The following is a 16568-nucleotide window of genomic DNA, read 5'->3' as shown; positions in this document are numbered from 1 at the left end:
ACAAAATCCTTGGTGCAACAACATTAACTGTTGCATGGCTAAACCCTTATAAGGTCCCAAAGGCGAGACTTATTGGCTATGCCAATGCTTGTTTTTAACTTTTTGCCACTTTTCTGTACACCAAGCATTTTTTTGGAGTGCTGCAAATTTAGAGCTCTGAAAAGTAGGACTCTTAAAAGTGATAAAACTGACACTTACCTCCAAACAAGAACGCAACTGTGTGGCCAAATCCAGGGCCTAGCATGATACAAACTGGCATTTTCCTACTACATCAGTACAACTTATAAATATAACCCTGGTGCATAATCGCATCTTCAGTCTTGTGCCCCCCCTGGGGTAGGAGCGCTTTGCGTGCTCAAACTAGGCTGGCTTGAACTATTACAAAGAAGGTGAAAAATATGTACTGGGCGAACGAGATAACTGGAAATTTGATGTAAGCAAGATTTTTGTGTTTGCAAGAGCTGTGGAACGTTAGCATCTGGTACTGTGCACAATACTGCATTTTCACTTAAATGTGTATTTACACATGTACCATGGGTCAGTTCAATATATTCCATGGCTTAGACTGTGAAGGGGGTGTGGTGGTGAAGAGGCCGATTAAGGTTAGGGCCAACCACAACACAATTTGTTGTTTAATGTAAACAAGCAATCTTGGGAAACGAAGACCAAAACAAAGACAAATTGAAAGAGCAAGGCCTTTTTTTTTTAGAGTGAATCAAAAGGTATGCGTTTTTTGTTTTAATGATCCTGGTCACAACGAAAAATAGACTCCCATTACAATGGACATTGCTCAACACGCAAGTTCAAATAATTGGCAAAATGAATAACGCACCAAGACTGTTCTTAGGGTATCATGTTACATTTTTTTTAGTGAGCACAAACACAGGTTCAAATAGTCCAGTTTATTTCTCAAATGTAACTGAAAAAGTGGGGTCTTGTGCTCTAGTGTTACCCTTCGGAAAGCTGGACTGGTCATCTGCCAGTTGCTTATTACTGTATTTGGCTGTTAATCTGGTACTCATGAAGTGAAATCTTTGATTAGATAGTGTAAAACCACTGAAGGTGCATGGTTTCTGGAAAAGCGATAAATGGCCAAATGAGAACACCAGAAAGACTTCATTACAAGGGGAAAAGGAGTGCACGAAAGACAAATGTCATTTTTCCTGTGGTTCTGAAATCATTGCATAATATGGAAAGCCGTGAAAATGCAGTGCGCTTCTTTTGGAAGAAATATGGCGACCTAAGCATTGGTGTAGCAGGACAGTTTTACGTAGCTTTTATTTACAGTCTTGCTGCAAAATTACGAATCACTTGTAGTGCAGACAATAAGGAAAATCACTGTAAAGCGGATACCCTCTAGTGTCAGGAGAGGAATACAATGCAATGACGGGTGTGTGGGGGAGAAGGCCTATGTCAAGGGAAGCAACAATGAAGAAATTGAAACCAAGAGCCAAAGTAGCAGCTACCTGAGCCCAGCTCCCACTGCAGCTCCCCGGCCTGGCCAATTCTTGGCTGCATGCCCAACCCCCACGGCAGCCTGTCTTGACAAACATGCCTCACGAAAGAAGCCCTTTTGCCGTTGGTTTAGTCTCCCCCTACTCAGAGGGGAACTTACAAATACAGCTACAATCTAACTAGATGCTCTCCCCCGTCCGTTTGGTCTCCCCCTACGGAGTTTATGCGAAGGGGGAGATCATCCCGATGTGGAGATTAAAACGACAGAACACCTTCCATGCTAGGCATGTAACAAATCAAAATCGTGCTGACAGAGTAACACTACAAATTACACAGGGACAGGAAATGTTGAGTGAGAGAGGCCATCCCTGTTCACTTCGACTGCAAGCTGAAAACTGAGGCGATACTACAACAAGCGCGTGCTGAAGCTGACGAGGAGAGAGTGGGAGGGGGAGTGGGGGCGGGCACAGTGGTGCGGCCTCAGTTGTAAAAGACAGGGAGAGGGTGAGATTGAGAAAGGGAAAGATAGGGATCAAAGGAGAACAAGCGCGCGCTGAAGCTGACGAGGAGGGAGGGGGAGTTGGGGCGGGCACAGTGGTGCGGCCGCAGTTGTAAAAGACAGGGAGAGGGTGAGATTGAGAAAGGGAAAGATAGGGATCAAAGGAGAACAAGCGCGCGCTGAAGCTGACGAGGAGGGAGTGGGAGAGGGTAGGGGAGGGGATTCCCGTGCTGTAGAAAGCCAGAAGGCAGGGAAGTTGTGCACGTTGCGCGTAACAGCAAGCTGGTGGCCTGCAAAGGTAGCACTTTGAAAAGCCCCTTACTAAAAGTCGAGGCGAGCAAGCAGCGCATGCACTGCTCTAGGCTTGACCTAAAGAGGCCTCCCGGAGCCCAAATCTCCTCAGGTCTGTGAGAGTTTTGTTCACAGCAACAGCTATGAACGACAACATAGGAATGTTGGAGCTCCGGGCTTCTACCAGCCATTAGAAGGCCAGAGCACTCCATTGTCTTCAATAGAGCTACCAACATTCCAATGTTCTAAATCGCATTCTTTTCCACAATCATTTGCTGACGCATGACTCACAACTGTACTCACATGCTGATCTCAGGTGAGTCTGGCAGAGGAATACAGAGGTATGTAAACTCCTGGAAATGAAAGAAAAAGTGACATATGATTGGGTTATGTGGTAAAATGGTGCTGATAGTACATCTTTGAGATGAGATTCAGTCCTAGTCATTCCATGGATACAACGGTGCATACCTGGAGCAGAGGCTGGGGCTTCCCCAGGACAGAGATGATATGTGTGATTCCATTCCGCCTGAGCTGTGTCCAGTCCTTTGAATCTGTGGATAGGAAACAGAAGAAGTCAGTTAGGGTCTGTTGGTCTGTACTCCGTTCTGCCAGGACAGAGAATGCATGTACTCCACAGCTGTGGCATTCTACTTCCCACAACATTTAGTGATCTCACCTGCCTGGCCGAGAACTCTGTGCCTTCATAGATACAGCCTCCATGACGGCTCCTCCGAAGGCACTTTACATTTGCTGAGCAGCCACCATGCTTCATGTAGCTCCTCTGCAAACTTTTCTGTTTTTCAAAAGTAAACTCACAGACTGGGAGTGTGTTTCAAAAGCATAAGAAAATGGCACCACATGTTCTGGAAATTTCCTCCCGGGATTTGGGGTCATTTTAATTGTTTTCTGTTCATGACAGCCTGGCTTTTTTCTAGCAGTCCTGGATAGGACAAAAAAGTATGGCAGAATATTCACCCTAAAGATGGTGGATGATCTGCGTTACTATGAACGACAACCCGAAATTCATGGGACGGTCGGTCTAAGGCAGAATTCTCCAAAGTCGGTTCTGGAGCGCAGGATCAATTCAAGATTTTGAAGATAACTACATTTATCTAAATGGGGATATGCTAAAAATCTGACTTGGATCTGTACTACAATGCAATGCAAGGTATGCAATTTACATAGTTAGACAATTCTGTTTGGATTAAGAGTCTTGCAATAAGTCGTTTGATGCCACTTAGTTTCACGTTTTAAGACCGGATTGCATCTTCAAAGAAGCCAATCATGTTAGTAGGATATTACTTTTAGTGAGTCGATCATTTAATACAACAAGGAATATACTTACATTAACATGTACATTGAAAATGTGAGCAACCCAACGCTAGTTGAGAAGGAACTGTTACACAGAGACTAGAGGTGCCACGTGAAGGTTCAAGTCTTATAAAGCAAGGTCTTAAGAAATGTTTGGAAAATGAATTCATTGTCCATGAACTGAATGGCTAAAGGGAAGGAATTCGGGAGTTGGGCCACAATAAAATAAAAAGACTGTCCTCCGCTTCTGGCTCTTCTGATGGTGGGAACAGTGCCCAGGTGGAATTTGGTGGAATGCAGGATGTCGCGGCCTGGATGACCAACAGCTGCCTAAAGCTCAACTCTGAGAAAACAGAAGTCCTCATCCTTCAGCATGGGACGACACCTGGAGGCCCACCGCGCTCGGCAGCCCTCCGACCCCCACGGACCACGCCAGAAACCTCGGCATCGTACTCGACTCCATGAACCGACAGGTCAACGCTGTAGCCTCCAGCTGCTTCAACAGGCTCTGCATCCTCCATAAGACATTCAAATGGATCCCCCCAACCCCGAGGCAAGGAAGACAGGCACCCATGCACTCATCACCAGCAGGCTGGACTATGGGAACGCCCTATACGCCGACATAAACAAGTCCCTACTCAGCAAACTCCAGATGATACAGAACATCAACGCCTGACTCGTCCTCGACATGAGCACATCAGCCAACCCTACGGAAGCTCCACTAGCTCCCCATGGAGAAGAGAGTCACTTTCAAGATCCTCACCCATGCCTACAAATGCCTACACAACACCGGATCCAAATACCTCAATGACAGAGTCACCCTCCACATACCACAAAGAAACCTCTGATCTGCCGGCCTCGTCCTTGCCAAAGCCCTGCGCATCCACAGAGCTAAAGCAGGTGGAAGATCCTTCTCTTACATTGCGGCCAAGACCTGGAACGAGCTCCCGACAGACATCAGATGTGCCTGTGCCCTGAACACTTTCAGAAAGACTCTCTAGACCTGGCTCTTCGGCTGAACAGCACTGCTGACCCCCGCCCCCAGCGCCTTGAGACCTTCACAGGTGAGTAGCGCCCTTACAATCCCCTGATTGATTGATCTTAGTAGCCTTTTAGTAGTATTGGGGATGCAAACTGGAATAGGATGTGAGCCCCACGCACATGTAAGGCTCTATGTGCAGTGCACAGGGCTTCAAATTCAATTCTTTGGCCCACTGGCAGGCAATGTAGATCCACCAAACCTTGTCAGGTTGGCTCAAACATTGGGATCCCTAACAACATGCGGGCAGCTGCATTCTGTATAACTTGTCATTTTCGCATAACTGCCTTGGGGGCCCCTAGGTAGAGCGAGTTGCTGTAATCTAGGTAGGAGAGAATCCATTCCTGACAAGCCTCCTCGAAGACTGGGGGAGCAGTGACAGAATCTTGAGTAGCGTATGCAAGATTTCGAAGCAACTGGCTGATAGTTTGGTACCCTGTATTTCCATGGAAATGGATTTATCCAGCCAAACCCCCAGACTATTTATTGCCTTTTTGGTGACGGGAGGGGGCTGGGACATGCCGGCCAGCCCAAGGCCTGTTGCAAAAAGGAGATTGTTCCTGATGGTCAAAAGCTCGGTATTGGCTCTGTTTAGCTTGTCTATCTATGTTTCTTTTCACACATATGCCCCCTGAAGAAGAGCCTCAGCATGCTGGTGCTGAGGCTGAGCTACCAGCCTTAGCGTTCATTAAAAACCAGTTTTAAGAATATAACTGGGGAAGTGGGTGTTGGCCTTCTCAGGGAGTGGGCAGGGATTTCTCATATTATTAAAAGCCAGGCAGAGCAGGGCATGCAGCGAAGGCTATTATTGCAAAACTGTTATTGCAAGTGTGACGGGTAATTGCAGCAATACTTGGAATAATTGTTTTCATTGTGACCCGTTCAACCTGTTTACTAATAATAGAAGTGCAAGCTGAATCATCTCTGACATGCTTCTGGGCTCTAATGGACTGAACACACGGGATGCCCTTGGAAGATGCTGCCGGCAGGGCTCCAGTGAAATGGCCATAAGATATTCACGTCAGTGCTCAGAAGAACCTGGCACTTGAAATCTAATGAGAGGCCTGTGGTAGGCTCGGCATATGGAGTACCCATGGCAGGGGAAGAAATCTGATTGGATAGACACATGAGATAAGGAAGACAGGGCGGTGATAAAATGGGCAAAGGGCATGTCTTGCACAAGGCACTTCCTGTTATCTGGTTATATGGCATACACATGGCAGGAATCTGGTAGACTGGGCACATATGCCCCTTATTAGTTAAGGGCATTAGAGGCCACCGGTATGGCTGGGCACATGTGCTATCCATCTGATTGGAATGCAAGGAGAATCAGAAGGCATGTGTAATAGATTTATGCATTATTCATTGGGGGCCTTTTTGCACTTTTCAATGACATAGAAAGCCTTTGTTCACTCTCTGTTTTATATAGCTCGAACATGACCCAAAGGTATTAGGTATCAGAGCGCTTTACATGAGCAACGGTTACCTTACACGAGGACACATTCATTTTTGGTAGGCACAAAGGTTAAGGATTTGCCCAGAAGTTGAGCGTCATTGCAGATACTCAAACCCGGTTCCCCTGGTATGAGATCGACCGCCCTAGCCCATTAGGCCACATCCTCTACCCTGGTGCAAAACATACAAAGTGCAAAAACAGCCTTTCTATGGAAAGGAAGGGTGCACAAAGTTTCTTAAAGGCATGCAGAACAGCTATTTGCATATGCAAAACTTTCAGTTGAATATAATGCTTCTGCCAGGTGTGTGTGTGTGTGTGTGTGTGCCCTGTTCACACCAGTAAGGTATGGCACAGATGAGTGCACAGCAGGTGGAATGGCCGGGTACAGAGAACACTTGAAAGCAGTAAGGCCAGAGAGCAGCCCACACTCAGTCAATATATTAGCAGGAGTCAACTACAACTATTTTGATAAGTTATTTGAAGCTTTGAAAGACATTCCAGCATGGTTTTCCTGCAGTTTTGCTCTGTAGCTGCTAATGAACCTGACTCATGTGAACACAGCTATACTTCAAGAAGCTTGCTGCATCAAGATGCGGTGCAACACCAAGAACTGGCTTTCTTCACAGGAGGACCTACAGAAAAACTGTGCAAACTCCTTCTCTATGGTGGTCTCTACTGTCGAGGAATTGCTTTCAGTTGATTCTGACAGCAGTCCTTGGCTCATGCATACATCAAGGGTAACATAGAAATGACAATGGTTTATACAAAACAACAGAAAAATGTGCTCTTTTTTCAGATCCTTGTCTTTCATTCTTTTTGCCCAGCCAACACGTTTCGTTGATAGGGGGATACCGAAGGACTTCTTCAGGGCTGTACGGCTTGTTCATCTCTTGATATCCTTCACCTCTCTGCCGGTTCTACTTCCGACCCGGCTGGTCCAAAAAGTATAGTCCACTTAAAATGAGTATAAAGCCCCTCAGTAGTTACAACCTAGTATTGGGCATACAATCCGACAGAGTTCGGTCCCAATAAGTTAAATATGGAATGCCCAACAGTATCCGCCGTTCCTGGAGCGAGTGCACTCCAGCGTGTACTATTCCCTTAATCGTCTCGTTGAGCGTAGCCGAAAGTTGATGTTCCACTATGGGTATCAGGGGCGTCGCTATGAATGCATCAGCAGTTGCAGTGGCACCTGGGCCCAGAGGTCCTTATTGCTGTATTTAACTTCTCCACCATCAGTTACTCTGGCTCTTTTACTTGCTTGGACTGGGACCCATGGCACCCCTGCTATGCCACTGATGGGTATTCAGGCATACGTCAAGGATTAAATAAGGTGGCCCCCATGCCTAGGTGGACGGTAATACTAAGGCGTGCGAGACAATGAGTTTGTGAGAGAGTTAATGTATGAGAGTCGGTGTGACACCTTGTGGGGCAGCGCGGCTCTCAGTGTCCAGAGGGTGGGGCTGTGGCAGTGTGTACACAGAAACATGCATGCCTCTGGGAGACCTTGTGTTATTGGCAGTGAGTGTGAGACAGTGTCATAATATAAAATGGTGAGAGACAGTGTCATATTATTAAATGGTGAGTGCAGGATAGGGGATGGTGGGGTGAATAGGAGTGGGAAACAGTAGGGGACAGGTATTGATAGTGTATGTATGTGAGACAATGTCAGAGTGTACATGAGAGGGAGAACATGAAATCAGAATCAAAGTAAATATCTGATGTTGGGGATGTAAAACTAGGCCTAGCCTGTTACTGGACTTGTGCAAGTTAGCAATAAATACTGTTACTGTGTATACTGAATACAGCAGTGCCTGTTACTGTACACACAGAATCCAGCAGTACCTGTTACTGCTCATGCAAAGACAGCAGTACTGGTTACTGTGCATGCAGAAGCCAGTAGTACATGTTAGTGTGCACACAGAAGACAGCAGTACTGGTTATTGTGCATGCAGAAACCAGAAGTATATGTTACTGTGAATGCAGAAGACAGCAGTATCTGTTACTATGCATGCAGAAGCCAGCAGTACTGGTTACTATGCATGCAGAAGACAGCAGTAGCTCTTACTGTACATGCAGAAAAAAGAAGTATGTTACTGCACATACAGAAGACAGCAGTATCTGTTACTGTGGATGCAGAAGACAGCTGTACTGGATACTGTGCATGCAGAAGTATCTGTTACTGTGCATGCAAAGTATATGTTACTGTGCATGCAGAATACAGCAGGTCCTGTTACTGTACATAGAGAAGCCTGCAGTACCTGTTACTATGCATGTAGAAGACAGCAGTACTAGTTACTGTTCATGCAGAAGACAGCAGTACCGGTTACTGTGCATGCAGATTACAGCAGGTCCTGTTACTGTGCATACAGAAGACAACAGTACCAGTACTGTTCATGCAGAAGACTGCAATACCAGTTATTGTGCATGCAGAAGCCAGAAGTATGTGTTACTGTGCATACAGAAGACCGCAGTACCTGTTACTGTGCATGCAGAAGCCAGAAGTAACTGTTACTGTGCATGCAGAATACAGCAGGTCCTGTTACTGTGCATACAGAAGACAGCAGTACCTGTTACTGTGAATGCAGAAGCCAGAAGTATCTGTTACTGTGCATACAGAAGACCGCAGTACCTGTTACGGTGAATGCAGAAGACAGCAGGACCTGTTACTGTGCATGCAGAAGCCAGAAGTATCTGTTACTATGCATGCAGAATACAGCAGGTCCTGTTACTGTGCATACAGAAGCCAGCAGTACCAGTTTCTGTGCATGCAGAATACAGAAGTATATGTTACTGTGCATACAGAAGACCGCAATACCTGTTACTGTGAATGCAGTCAACGGCAGTACCTGTTACAGTGCATGCAGAATAAAGCAGGTCCTGTTACTGTGCATACAGAAGACAGCAGTACCTGTTACTGTGAATGCAGAAGACAGCAGTACTTATTACTGCAAACGCAGAAGCCAGCAGTACATATTACTGTGCATGCAGAAACCAGCAGTAGCGCTTACTGTACACGCAGAAAACTGAAGTATATGTTACTGTACATACAGAAGACAGCAGTATCTGTTACTGTGCATGCAGAAGACATCAGTACCAGTTAATGTGTATGAAGAAGCCAGAAGTATCTGTTACTGTGCATGCAGAAGACAGCAATACTGGTTACTGTGCATGCAGAAGCCAGAAGTATCTGTTACTGTGCATACAGAAGACAGAAGTTCCTGTTACTGTGCATACAGAAGACGCAGTACCTGTTACTGTGCATACAGAAGACAGCAGTTCCTGTTATTGTGCATACAGAAGACCGCTGTACCTGTTACTGTGTATGCAGAAGCCAGCAGTACCTGTTACTGGGCATGCAGAAGACAGCAGTACCGGTTACTGTGAATACAGAAGCCAGCAGGTCCTGTTACTGGCCTGATAGAAATTGTCTATGTTATTAGAACAATGTGTTTAAACGAACTACATTGCTTTGTTTGTAAAATATGGTGAAAAACCTCCCAAAAAAAACAGACACGGAGAAATTTAAATTCTATCATGATTGTAGTCAGAGTTAGGGGCCTACTTTAATTATAAAGAACACCGCACTGCTATCATTTTCCGAAAAGGCATTTGGGGTGAACAGCACCTCTCGTCAAAACGACCTTTTACATGTTGTCAAATTTTGGACAGTGCTACTGATGCAAAGCATTTTCCAGATTCATCTTTAAACAACCCACAGTAAAAACACAAACAATTAGTTTGTCAACCGAGGATTTTTCTGGGGTATGAGCAGAACATGCTTTTCCTTGGCACTGCTGATGCTAGGCCCTGGCGAAGTCCGCAGAGTTCCGCTATGCGAAGTGACCAAAAATCTCCGCCATGCTACACAGAGTTCCGCAAGTGGCGGAGTGTGTTAGGTCGCTCCATTCGTGCTGATTTTTAGAGCTGGGTGATTGTCCCACGGTTGAAAATCAGCACCATTGGCACCATGCACAGTGCAAGAGGGCACTGCTTCTTCCTGCTGCTCGGGTATATTTTCTACTCGAGCGGCAGCTTCCTCAACATGAACCAATGGTTTCTCAACACAAGCAGTCCCGATCATCCACGACCGTCCACGTTGAGAAATCTTGCTAGGAGGTGTTCTAGTATTGGATTTTTTCACGCTCACCAACTTAGCATTGGTGAGTCCGAGTGGGGACAAAAACTCCTCTCCACTGAGTTTTCGCAGACTCCGTGAACGGAGCAGAGTTTACCACCCAAGCCTAGTTGTCACTCTTCTCCATGTGCGTAGAAACCCGGGTATTCCCTCTTTCCATTTAATAAAGCAGTGCATTCTGGGAAATTGTCTTTCTTTACTTACATTTAACCATGGTGAAAAAGAGTTGTAAGAAGTAAGATCAGGACTGAATATATAATGTTTGGAGTACATGCACGATTGTGGTAGAGTAGTTACGCAGTTGTAATTTAAGGGGCTTCCAAAAATGATCCTGCGTAGAGGATCTGCGTTTGGCCACTGAATGTCCCACCTACTATGCACGGTTCTGTTGAAGACATTCATTCATGTGCAAGAACAAGTAAACCTTCGTACCACCAGACTGCGTATTACAAGGCTGTTCATCCCAACAGAATATTTGTCAATTTACACTGTATAGCTCGCCTAATTTTATATTATGTTCTATGTTTTTAAAAGTCTTCTAATTAATTAAGGTCTTGAGGAAGGCGCTATATAGGCCCAGATAGCTGAAACATACTAAGACGACTCTCCACAACTTTGTTTTAATAAGTACCAACCATTCCTTCTGTCCCTGTTTGTTTTATTCTGTTACTCTATTTTAAATCCAATCACATAATATTGTATTCCTGATAAGGGTGTGTCTGTTTCTGCATGAATATAAATTTGAATGTTTAATGATGTTATGATAATAAAATTATTATTAACCTTCCTCAGATACTGATGTACTTTAATGACTTATTTACAGCTTAAAGCCTCCTCACAATAGATTGATTTGGAATATCAGCTGTGTCTTGGTGATCACTTATAATAAAGGAATATAAAACCTCAAATTGCACATTGCTACATTTCTAGACATAACCAAGTAACCAGTCAGAGGGTGTTTCTGGAGGCAGAATCTCTCTGCAGGATTACCTGACAAGCTTCACAATGTTCTCTGGCAAGCGACAATGACCAGCATTAGGGTTGGAGGGACTTCTGAGAGGCAAACTTCACAACATCAGCCGCAGCTATGAGTACTTTTTATTAGGATTCAAAGAGATCACCTATAAGCTCCTCCAAACCCAGGGACTGGTGAGTTAAACTACTACTCTCCTATTAGAGGACCAATAAACTCTCCAGTCAATGATCTTCACTTATCTCTTTTCAGCCACACTCTCCGACCAGAACACTTCAGTATCCTCCTATCAGAGATTCCACCTCTCTCCTATCGGAGCTCCTTGGCACTCTCTATCAGAACAGCTCAGTATTCTAATGTCCGAGATCCAATTACTCTCCGTTCATTGCTTCTCAGTACTCTCCAACCCGAATACTTCAATAACCTTCCATCAGAGATTCTACTACTCTCCTATCGGAGCTCCTTGGCACTCTCTACCAGAACAGCTCAGAATTCTAATGTCCAAGCTTACGTTACTCTCCTGTCATGGCTTCTCAGTACTCTCCAACCAGAATACTTCAATATCCTTCTATCAGAGATTCTACTACTCTCTTATCGGAGCTCCTCAGTACTCTCTTCCAGAACACTTCCGTATTCTAACGTCTGAGATCCTGTTACTCTCCCGTCATAGCTTCTCAGTACTCTCCAACCAGAATACTTCAATATCCTTCTATCAGAGATTCTACTACTCTCTTATCGGAGCTCCTCAGTACTCTCTTCCAGAACACTTCCGTATTCTAACGTCTGAGATCCTGTTACTCTCCCGTCATAGCTTCTCAGTACTCTCCAACCAGAATACTTCAATATCCTTCTATCAGAGATTCTACTACTCTCTTATCGGAGCTCCTCAGTACTCTCTTCCAGAACACTTCCGTATTCTAATGTCCGAGATCCTGTTACTCTCCTCTCATAGCTTCTCAGTACTCTCCAAGCAGAATACTTCAATATCCTTCTATCAGAGATTCTACTACTCTCCTATTGGAGCTCATCTGTACTCTCTTCCACAACACTTCGCTATTCTAATGTCCAAGCTTCTGTTACTCTCCTGTCATAGCTTCTCAGTACTCTCCAACCAGAATACTTCAATATCCTTCTATCAGAGATTCTACTACTCTCTTATCGGAGCTCCTCAGTACTCTCTTCCAGAACACTTCCGTATTCTAACGTCTGAGATCCTGTTACTCTCCCGTCATAGCTTCTCAGTACTCTCCAACCAGAATACTTCAATATCCTTCTATCAGAGATTCTACTACTCTCTTATCGGAGCTCCTCAGTACTCTCTTCCAGAACACTTCCGTATTCTAATGTCTGAGATCCTGTTACTCTCCTCTCATAGCTTCTCAGTACTCTCCAACCAGAATACTTCAATATCCTTCTATCAGAGATTCTACTACTCTCCTATCGGAGCTGCTCTATACTCTCTTCCAGAACACTTCCGTATTCTAATGTCCAAGCTTCTGTTACTCTCCTGTCATGGCTTCTCAGTACTCTCTAACCAGAATACTTCAAAATACTTCTATCAGAGATTCTACTACTCTCTTATCTTATCGGAGCTCCTCAGTACTTTCTTCTAGAACACTTCCGTATTCTAATGTCCGAGATCCTGTTACTCTCCTCTCATAGCTTCTCAGTACTCTCCAACCAGAATACTTCAATATCCTTCTATCAGAGATTCTACTACTCTCCTATCGGAGCTCCTCAGTACTCTCTTCCAGAACACTTCTGTATTCTAATGTCCAAGCTCCTGTTACTCTCCTCTCATAGCTTTCCAGTACTCTCCAACCAGAATACTTCAATATCCTCCTATCAGAGATTCTACTACTCTCTTATGGGAGCTCCTCTGTACTCTCTTCCAGAACACTTCCGTATTCTAATGTCCAAGCTTCTGTTACTCTCCTCTCATAGCTTTCCAGTACTCTCCAACCAGAATACTTCAATATCCTCCTATCAGAGATTCTACTACTCTCTTATGGGAGCTCCTCTGTACTCTCTTCCAGAACACTTCCGTATTCTAATGTCCAAGCTTCTGTTACTCTCCTGTCATAGCTTCTCAGTACTCTCCAACCAGAATACTTCAAAATACTTCTATCAGAGATTCTACTACTCTCTTATCGGAGCTCCTCAGTACTCTCTTCTAGAACACTTCCGTATTCTAATGTCCGAGATCCTGTTACTCTCCAGTCATAGCTTCTCAGTACTCTCCAACCAGAATACTTCAATATCCTTCTATTGGAGATTCTACTACTCTCCTATCGGAGCTCATCTGTACTCTCTTCCAGAACACTTCCATATTCCAATGTTCAAGCTCCTGTTACTCTCCTCTCATAGCTTCTCAGTACTCTCCAACCAGAATACTTCAAAATACTTCTATCAGAGATTCCACTACTCTCCAATCAGAGCTCTTCCGCCCTCTCTACCAGAACACTTCAGTATCCTCCTATCAGAGATTCCACTACTCTCCTGTCAGAGCTCCTCAGCTCAGCGCTCTCTTCTAGAATACTTCAGTATTCTTAAGTCCAAGCTCCTGCTACTCTCCTGGCATAGATTCTCAGTACTCTGCAACCGAACACTTAGGTGTTCCCCTATCAGAATTTCCACTACTCTTCTATCAGAGCACCTCAGAACTCTCCTAGCTGAACACATCAGTATTCTCCTAGCAGAGCTCCTGTTACTCTACTGACATAGCTACTCAGTAAACCTCTACCAGAAAACATTAGTTTTCTTTTAGGCAGAGCTCTGTGCTATTCTTCTGTTAGTGCTCCTCTCTTCTCTTCTATCACAGCCACTCTCCCATCAGAACACTTCAGTGGTCCCCTATCAGTGCTCATCAGTACTTTTCTATCAGAACTTGTTGCTCTCCTGTCGGATCTCCTCAATACTCTCCTGTCAGAGTTCCTGTTACTCTCCTATCAGAGTTCCTCAGTACTCTCCAGTATCAGTGATCCTATCTAGTCTCGGACTATTGTCCCACCAGAGATTCTCAGTACTCTCCGATAGCAGTTCTCATTTCTCTCCTAACAGACTACCTCAGTTCTCTATTAGAACTCCTTAATACTCATCTGTCAGAGCTCCTGTTACTCTCCTATCAGAGTTCCTCTGGTTTCTCCTGTAAGAGCTGTCCATTAGCCTTCTAAGAGAGCGCATCCCTACTTTCCTTTCAGATATCCTGCATACCCTCCTCCTCAACACTCTCCAATCAGTGGTCCTAGTTTCTCTACTATCAGAGCTCTTTGTTACTCCCCTACCAGAGCTCCCTGTACCCTCCTACAAGTGCTCCTCGGGTACCCTCCAACTAGTGCTCCTCTGTACTATCCTATCAGTGCTCCTTGTTTCTCTATCAGAGGTGTCTGTACCCTCCTACCAGAGCTTCCTGTACCCTCCAGCCAGTGCTCCTAGGTACTCTCCTATCAGTTCTCCTCATTTCTCTACTATCACAGCTCCTTGTTACTCCCCTGCCAGCACTCTCTGTACTCTCCTACCAGTACTCCTCGGTACCCTCCTATCAGTGCTCCTCGGTACTCTGCTATCAGTGCTCCTCCTTTCTCTACTATCACAGCTCCTCGTTACTCCCCTACCAGAGCTCCCTGTACCCTCCTACAAGTGCTCCTCGGGTACCCTCCAACTAGTGCTCCTCTGTACTATCCTATCAGTGCTCCTTGTTTCTCTATCAGAGGTGTCTGTACCCTCCAACCAGTGCTCCTCTGTACTCTCCTATCAGTTCTCCTCACTCTCCACTATCACAGCTCCTCATTACTCCCCTGCCAGAGCTCTCTGTACCCTCCTACCAGTGCTCCTCGGTACCCTCCTACCAGAGCTTTCTGTCCCTTCCTACCAGTGCTCCTAGGTACCCTCCTATCAGTGCTCCTCGGTACTCTGCTATCAGTGCTCCTCCTTTCTCACCATCACAGCCCCTCATTACTCCCCTGCCAGAGCTCCTTGTTACTCCCCTGCCAGAGCTCTCTGTACCCTCCTACCAGTGCTCCTCAGTACTCTCCTATCAGTGCTCCTCCTTTCTCTACTATCACAGCTCCTCGTTACTACCCTACCAGAGCTCTCTGTACCCTCCTACTAGTGCTCCTCATTAATCTCCTATCAGTGCTCCTAATTTCTCAACTATCAGAGCTCCCCGTTGCTCCCCTACCAGAGCTCTCTGTACCCTCCTACCACTGCTACTCTGTACCCTCCTACCAGTGCTCATTGTTCCTCTACTATCAGAGCTCCTCGGTACCCTCCAACCAGTGCTCCTCGCTACTCTCCTATCAGTGCTCCTAGTTTCTCTACTATCAGAGCTCCTTGTTACTCCCCTACCAGAGCTCTCTGTACCCTCCTACCAGAGCTCCTCGTTACTCTCTTATCAGTGCTCCTTGTTTCTCTATCAGAGCTCTCTGTACATTCCTACCAGTGCTCCTCCGTACTCTCCTATCAGTGCTCCTCATTTCTCAACTATCAGAGCACCTCGTTGCTCCCCTATCAGAGCTCTCTGTACCCTCCTATCAGTGCTCCCCCTTTCTCTACTATCCCAGCTCCTCGTTCATCCACTGCCAGAGCTCTCTGTACCCTCCTGCCACTGCTCCTCTGTACTCTCCTATCAGGACTCCTCCTTTATTTTATCATTTATTCAGAAAGTTTTGTGTAGCGTGAACGTGACCCTAGAGGATATCAGAGTGCTTTACATGAAGAGAATACGATTAGCAATTGGTCTGATCAACATGCAAACATGAGCGTGAGAGCCGAACATATCATAAGTTAAAAATGGGATAACAGTGGTTGGACTGGAATAAAGCCAGTACTAGGAAGGACAATCTACATAAGAGTTTGGTATCTACACCTTTTCAATGTCACCGATATATTGACTTAGGGTAAGAACTTAGTCAGTACGTAAGATTTGGCTTCTCTTTTGAAGGCGGAGGTAGAGGAAACTAGGCGAAGGTCCGGTGGTTAAGAGTTCCATATCTTGGGTGCGATAGCCGAGAATGCTCTAGCCCCTGTTTTCTTTTTGTGGGTTCATTGGGGTTTCAGAGGCAAGGTGAGCGCGCTTCGTGAGGATCTGCTCCCCCCTGATTTTTTAGCTATTGGGACGGGTAACTGGGGGTGTTGAAGTGTAACGCTTTGTGCGTCATGCAAGCAATTTTCAGTTGGATTCTTGCTTCGTATGGTAGCCAGTTTAAGGTCTTTAGGGCTGATGAGATGTGCTCATTTCTTTTTGATCCGAGGACAAGTCTTGCTGCTGTATTGAGGAAGGCTCTTAGTGGAGTCAGTTTCTATCTAGGTAGGCCACATAGTGTGACACTACCATAATGCAGTCTGGGTAATACTAGGGCTTGGACCGCTTGTTTTATATCTTCGTGCGATAGGTAGGGTTTAAGT

At 45.4% G+C, this 16568-nt stretch overlaps 1 protein-coding gene across 1 annotated transcript in view; it reads right to left on the bottom strand.

Moving 5' to 3' along the window:
- DUSP15 (dual specificity phosphatase 15) overlaps positions 1–16568 on the bottom strand; it is a 100498-nt gene that overhangs the window by 73308 nt on the left and 10622 nt on the right. Inside the window, exons 3-4 of the mRNA XM_086932683.1 lie at positions 2714–2796; positions 2549–2598 (exon numbers count right to left, since the gene is read on the bottom strand). Coding sequence (XP_086788809.1) covers positions 2549–2598; positions 2714–2796 — 133 coding nt within the window. The remainder of the gene's footprint in view (positions 1–2548; positions 2599–2713; positions 2797–16568) is intronic.

The sequence above is a fragment of the Lissotriton vulgaris genome, chromosome 7 (assembly GCF_964263255.1).
Source record: "Lissotriton vulgaris chromosome 7, aLisVul1.2, whole genome shotgun sequence".
NCBI classification, from domain to species: domain Eukaryota; kingdom Metazoa; phylum Chordata; class Amphibia; order Caudata; family Salamandridae; genus Lissotriton; species Lissotriton vulgaris.
This window is presented reverse-complemented; position numbering and strand designations above follow the sequence as displayed.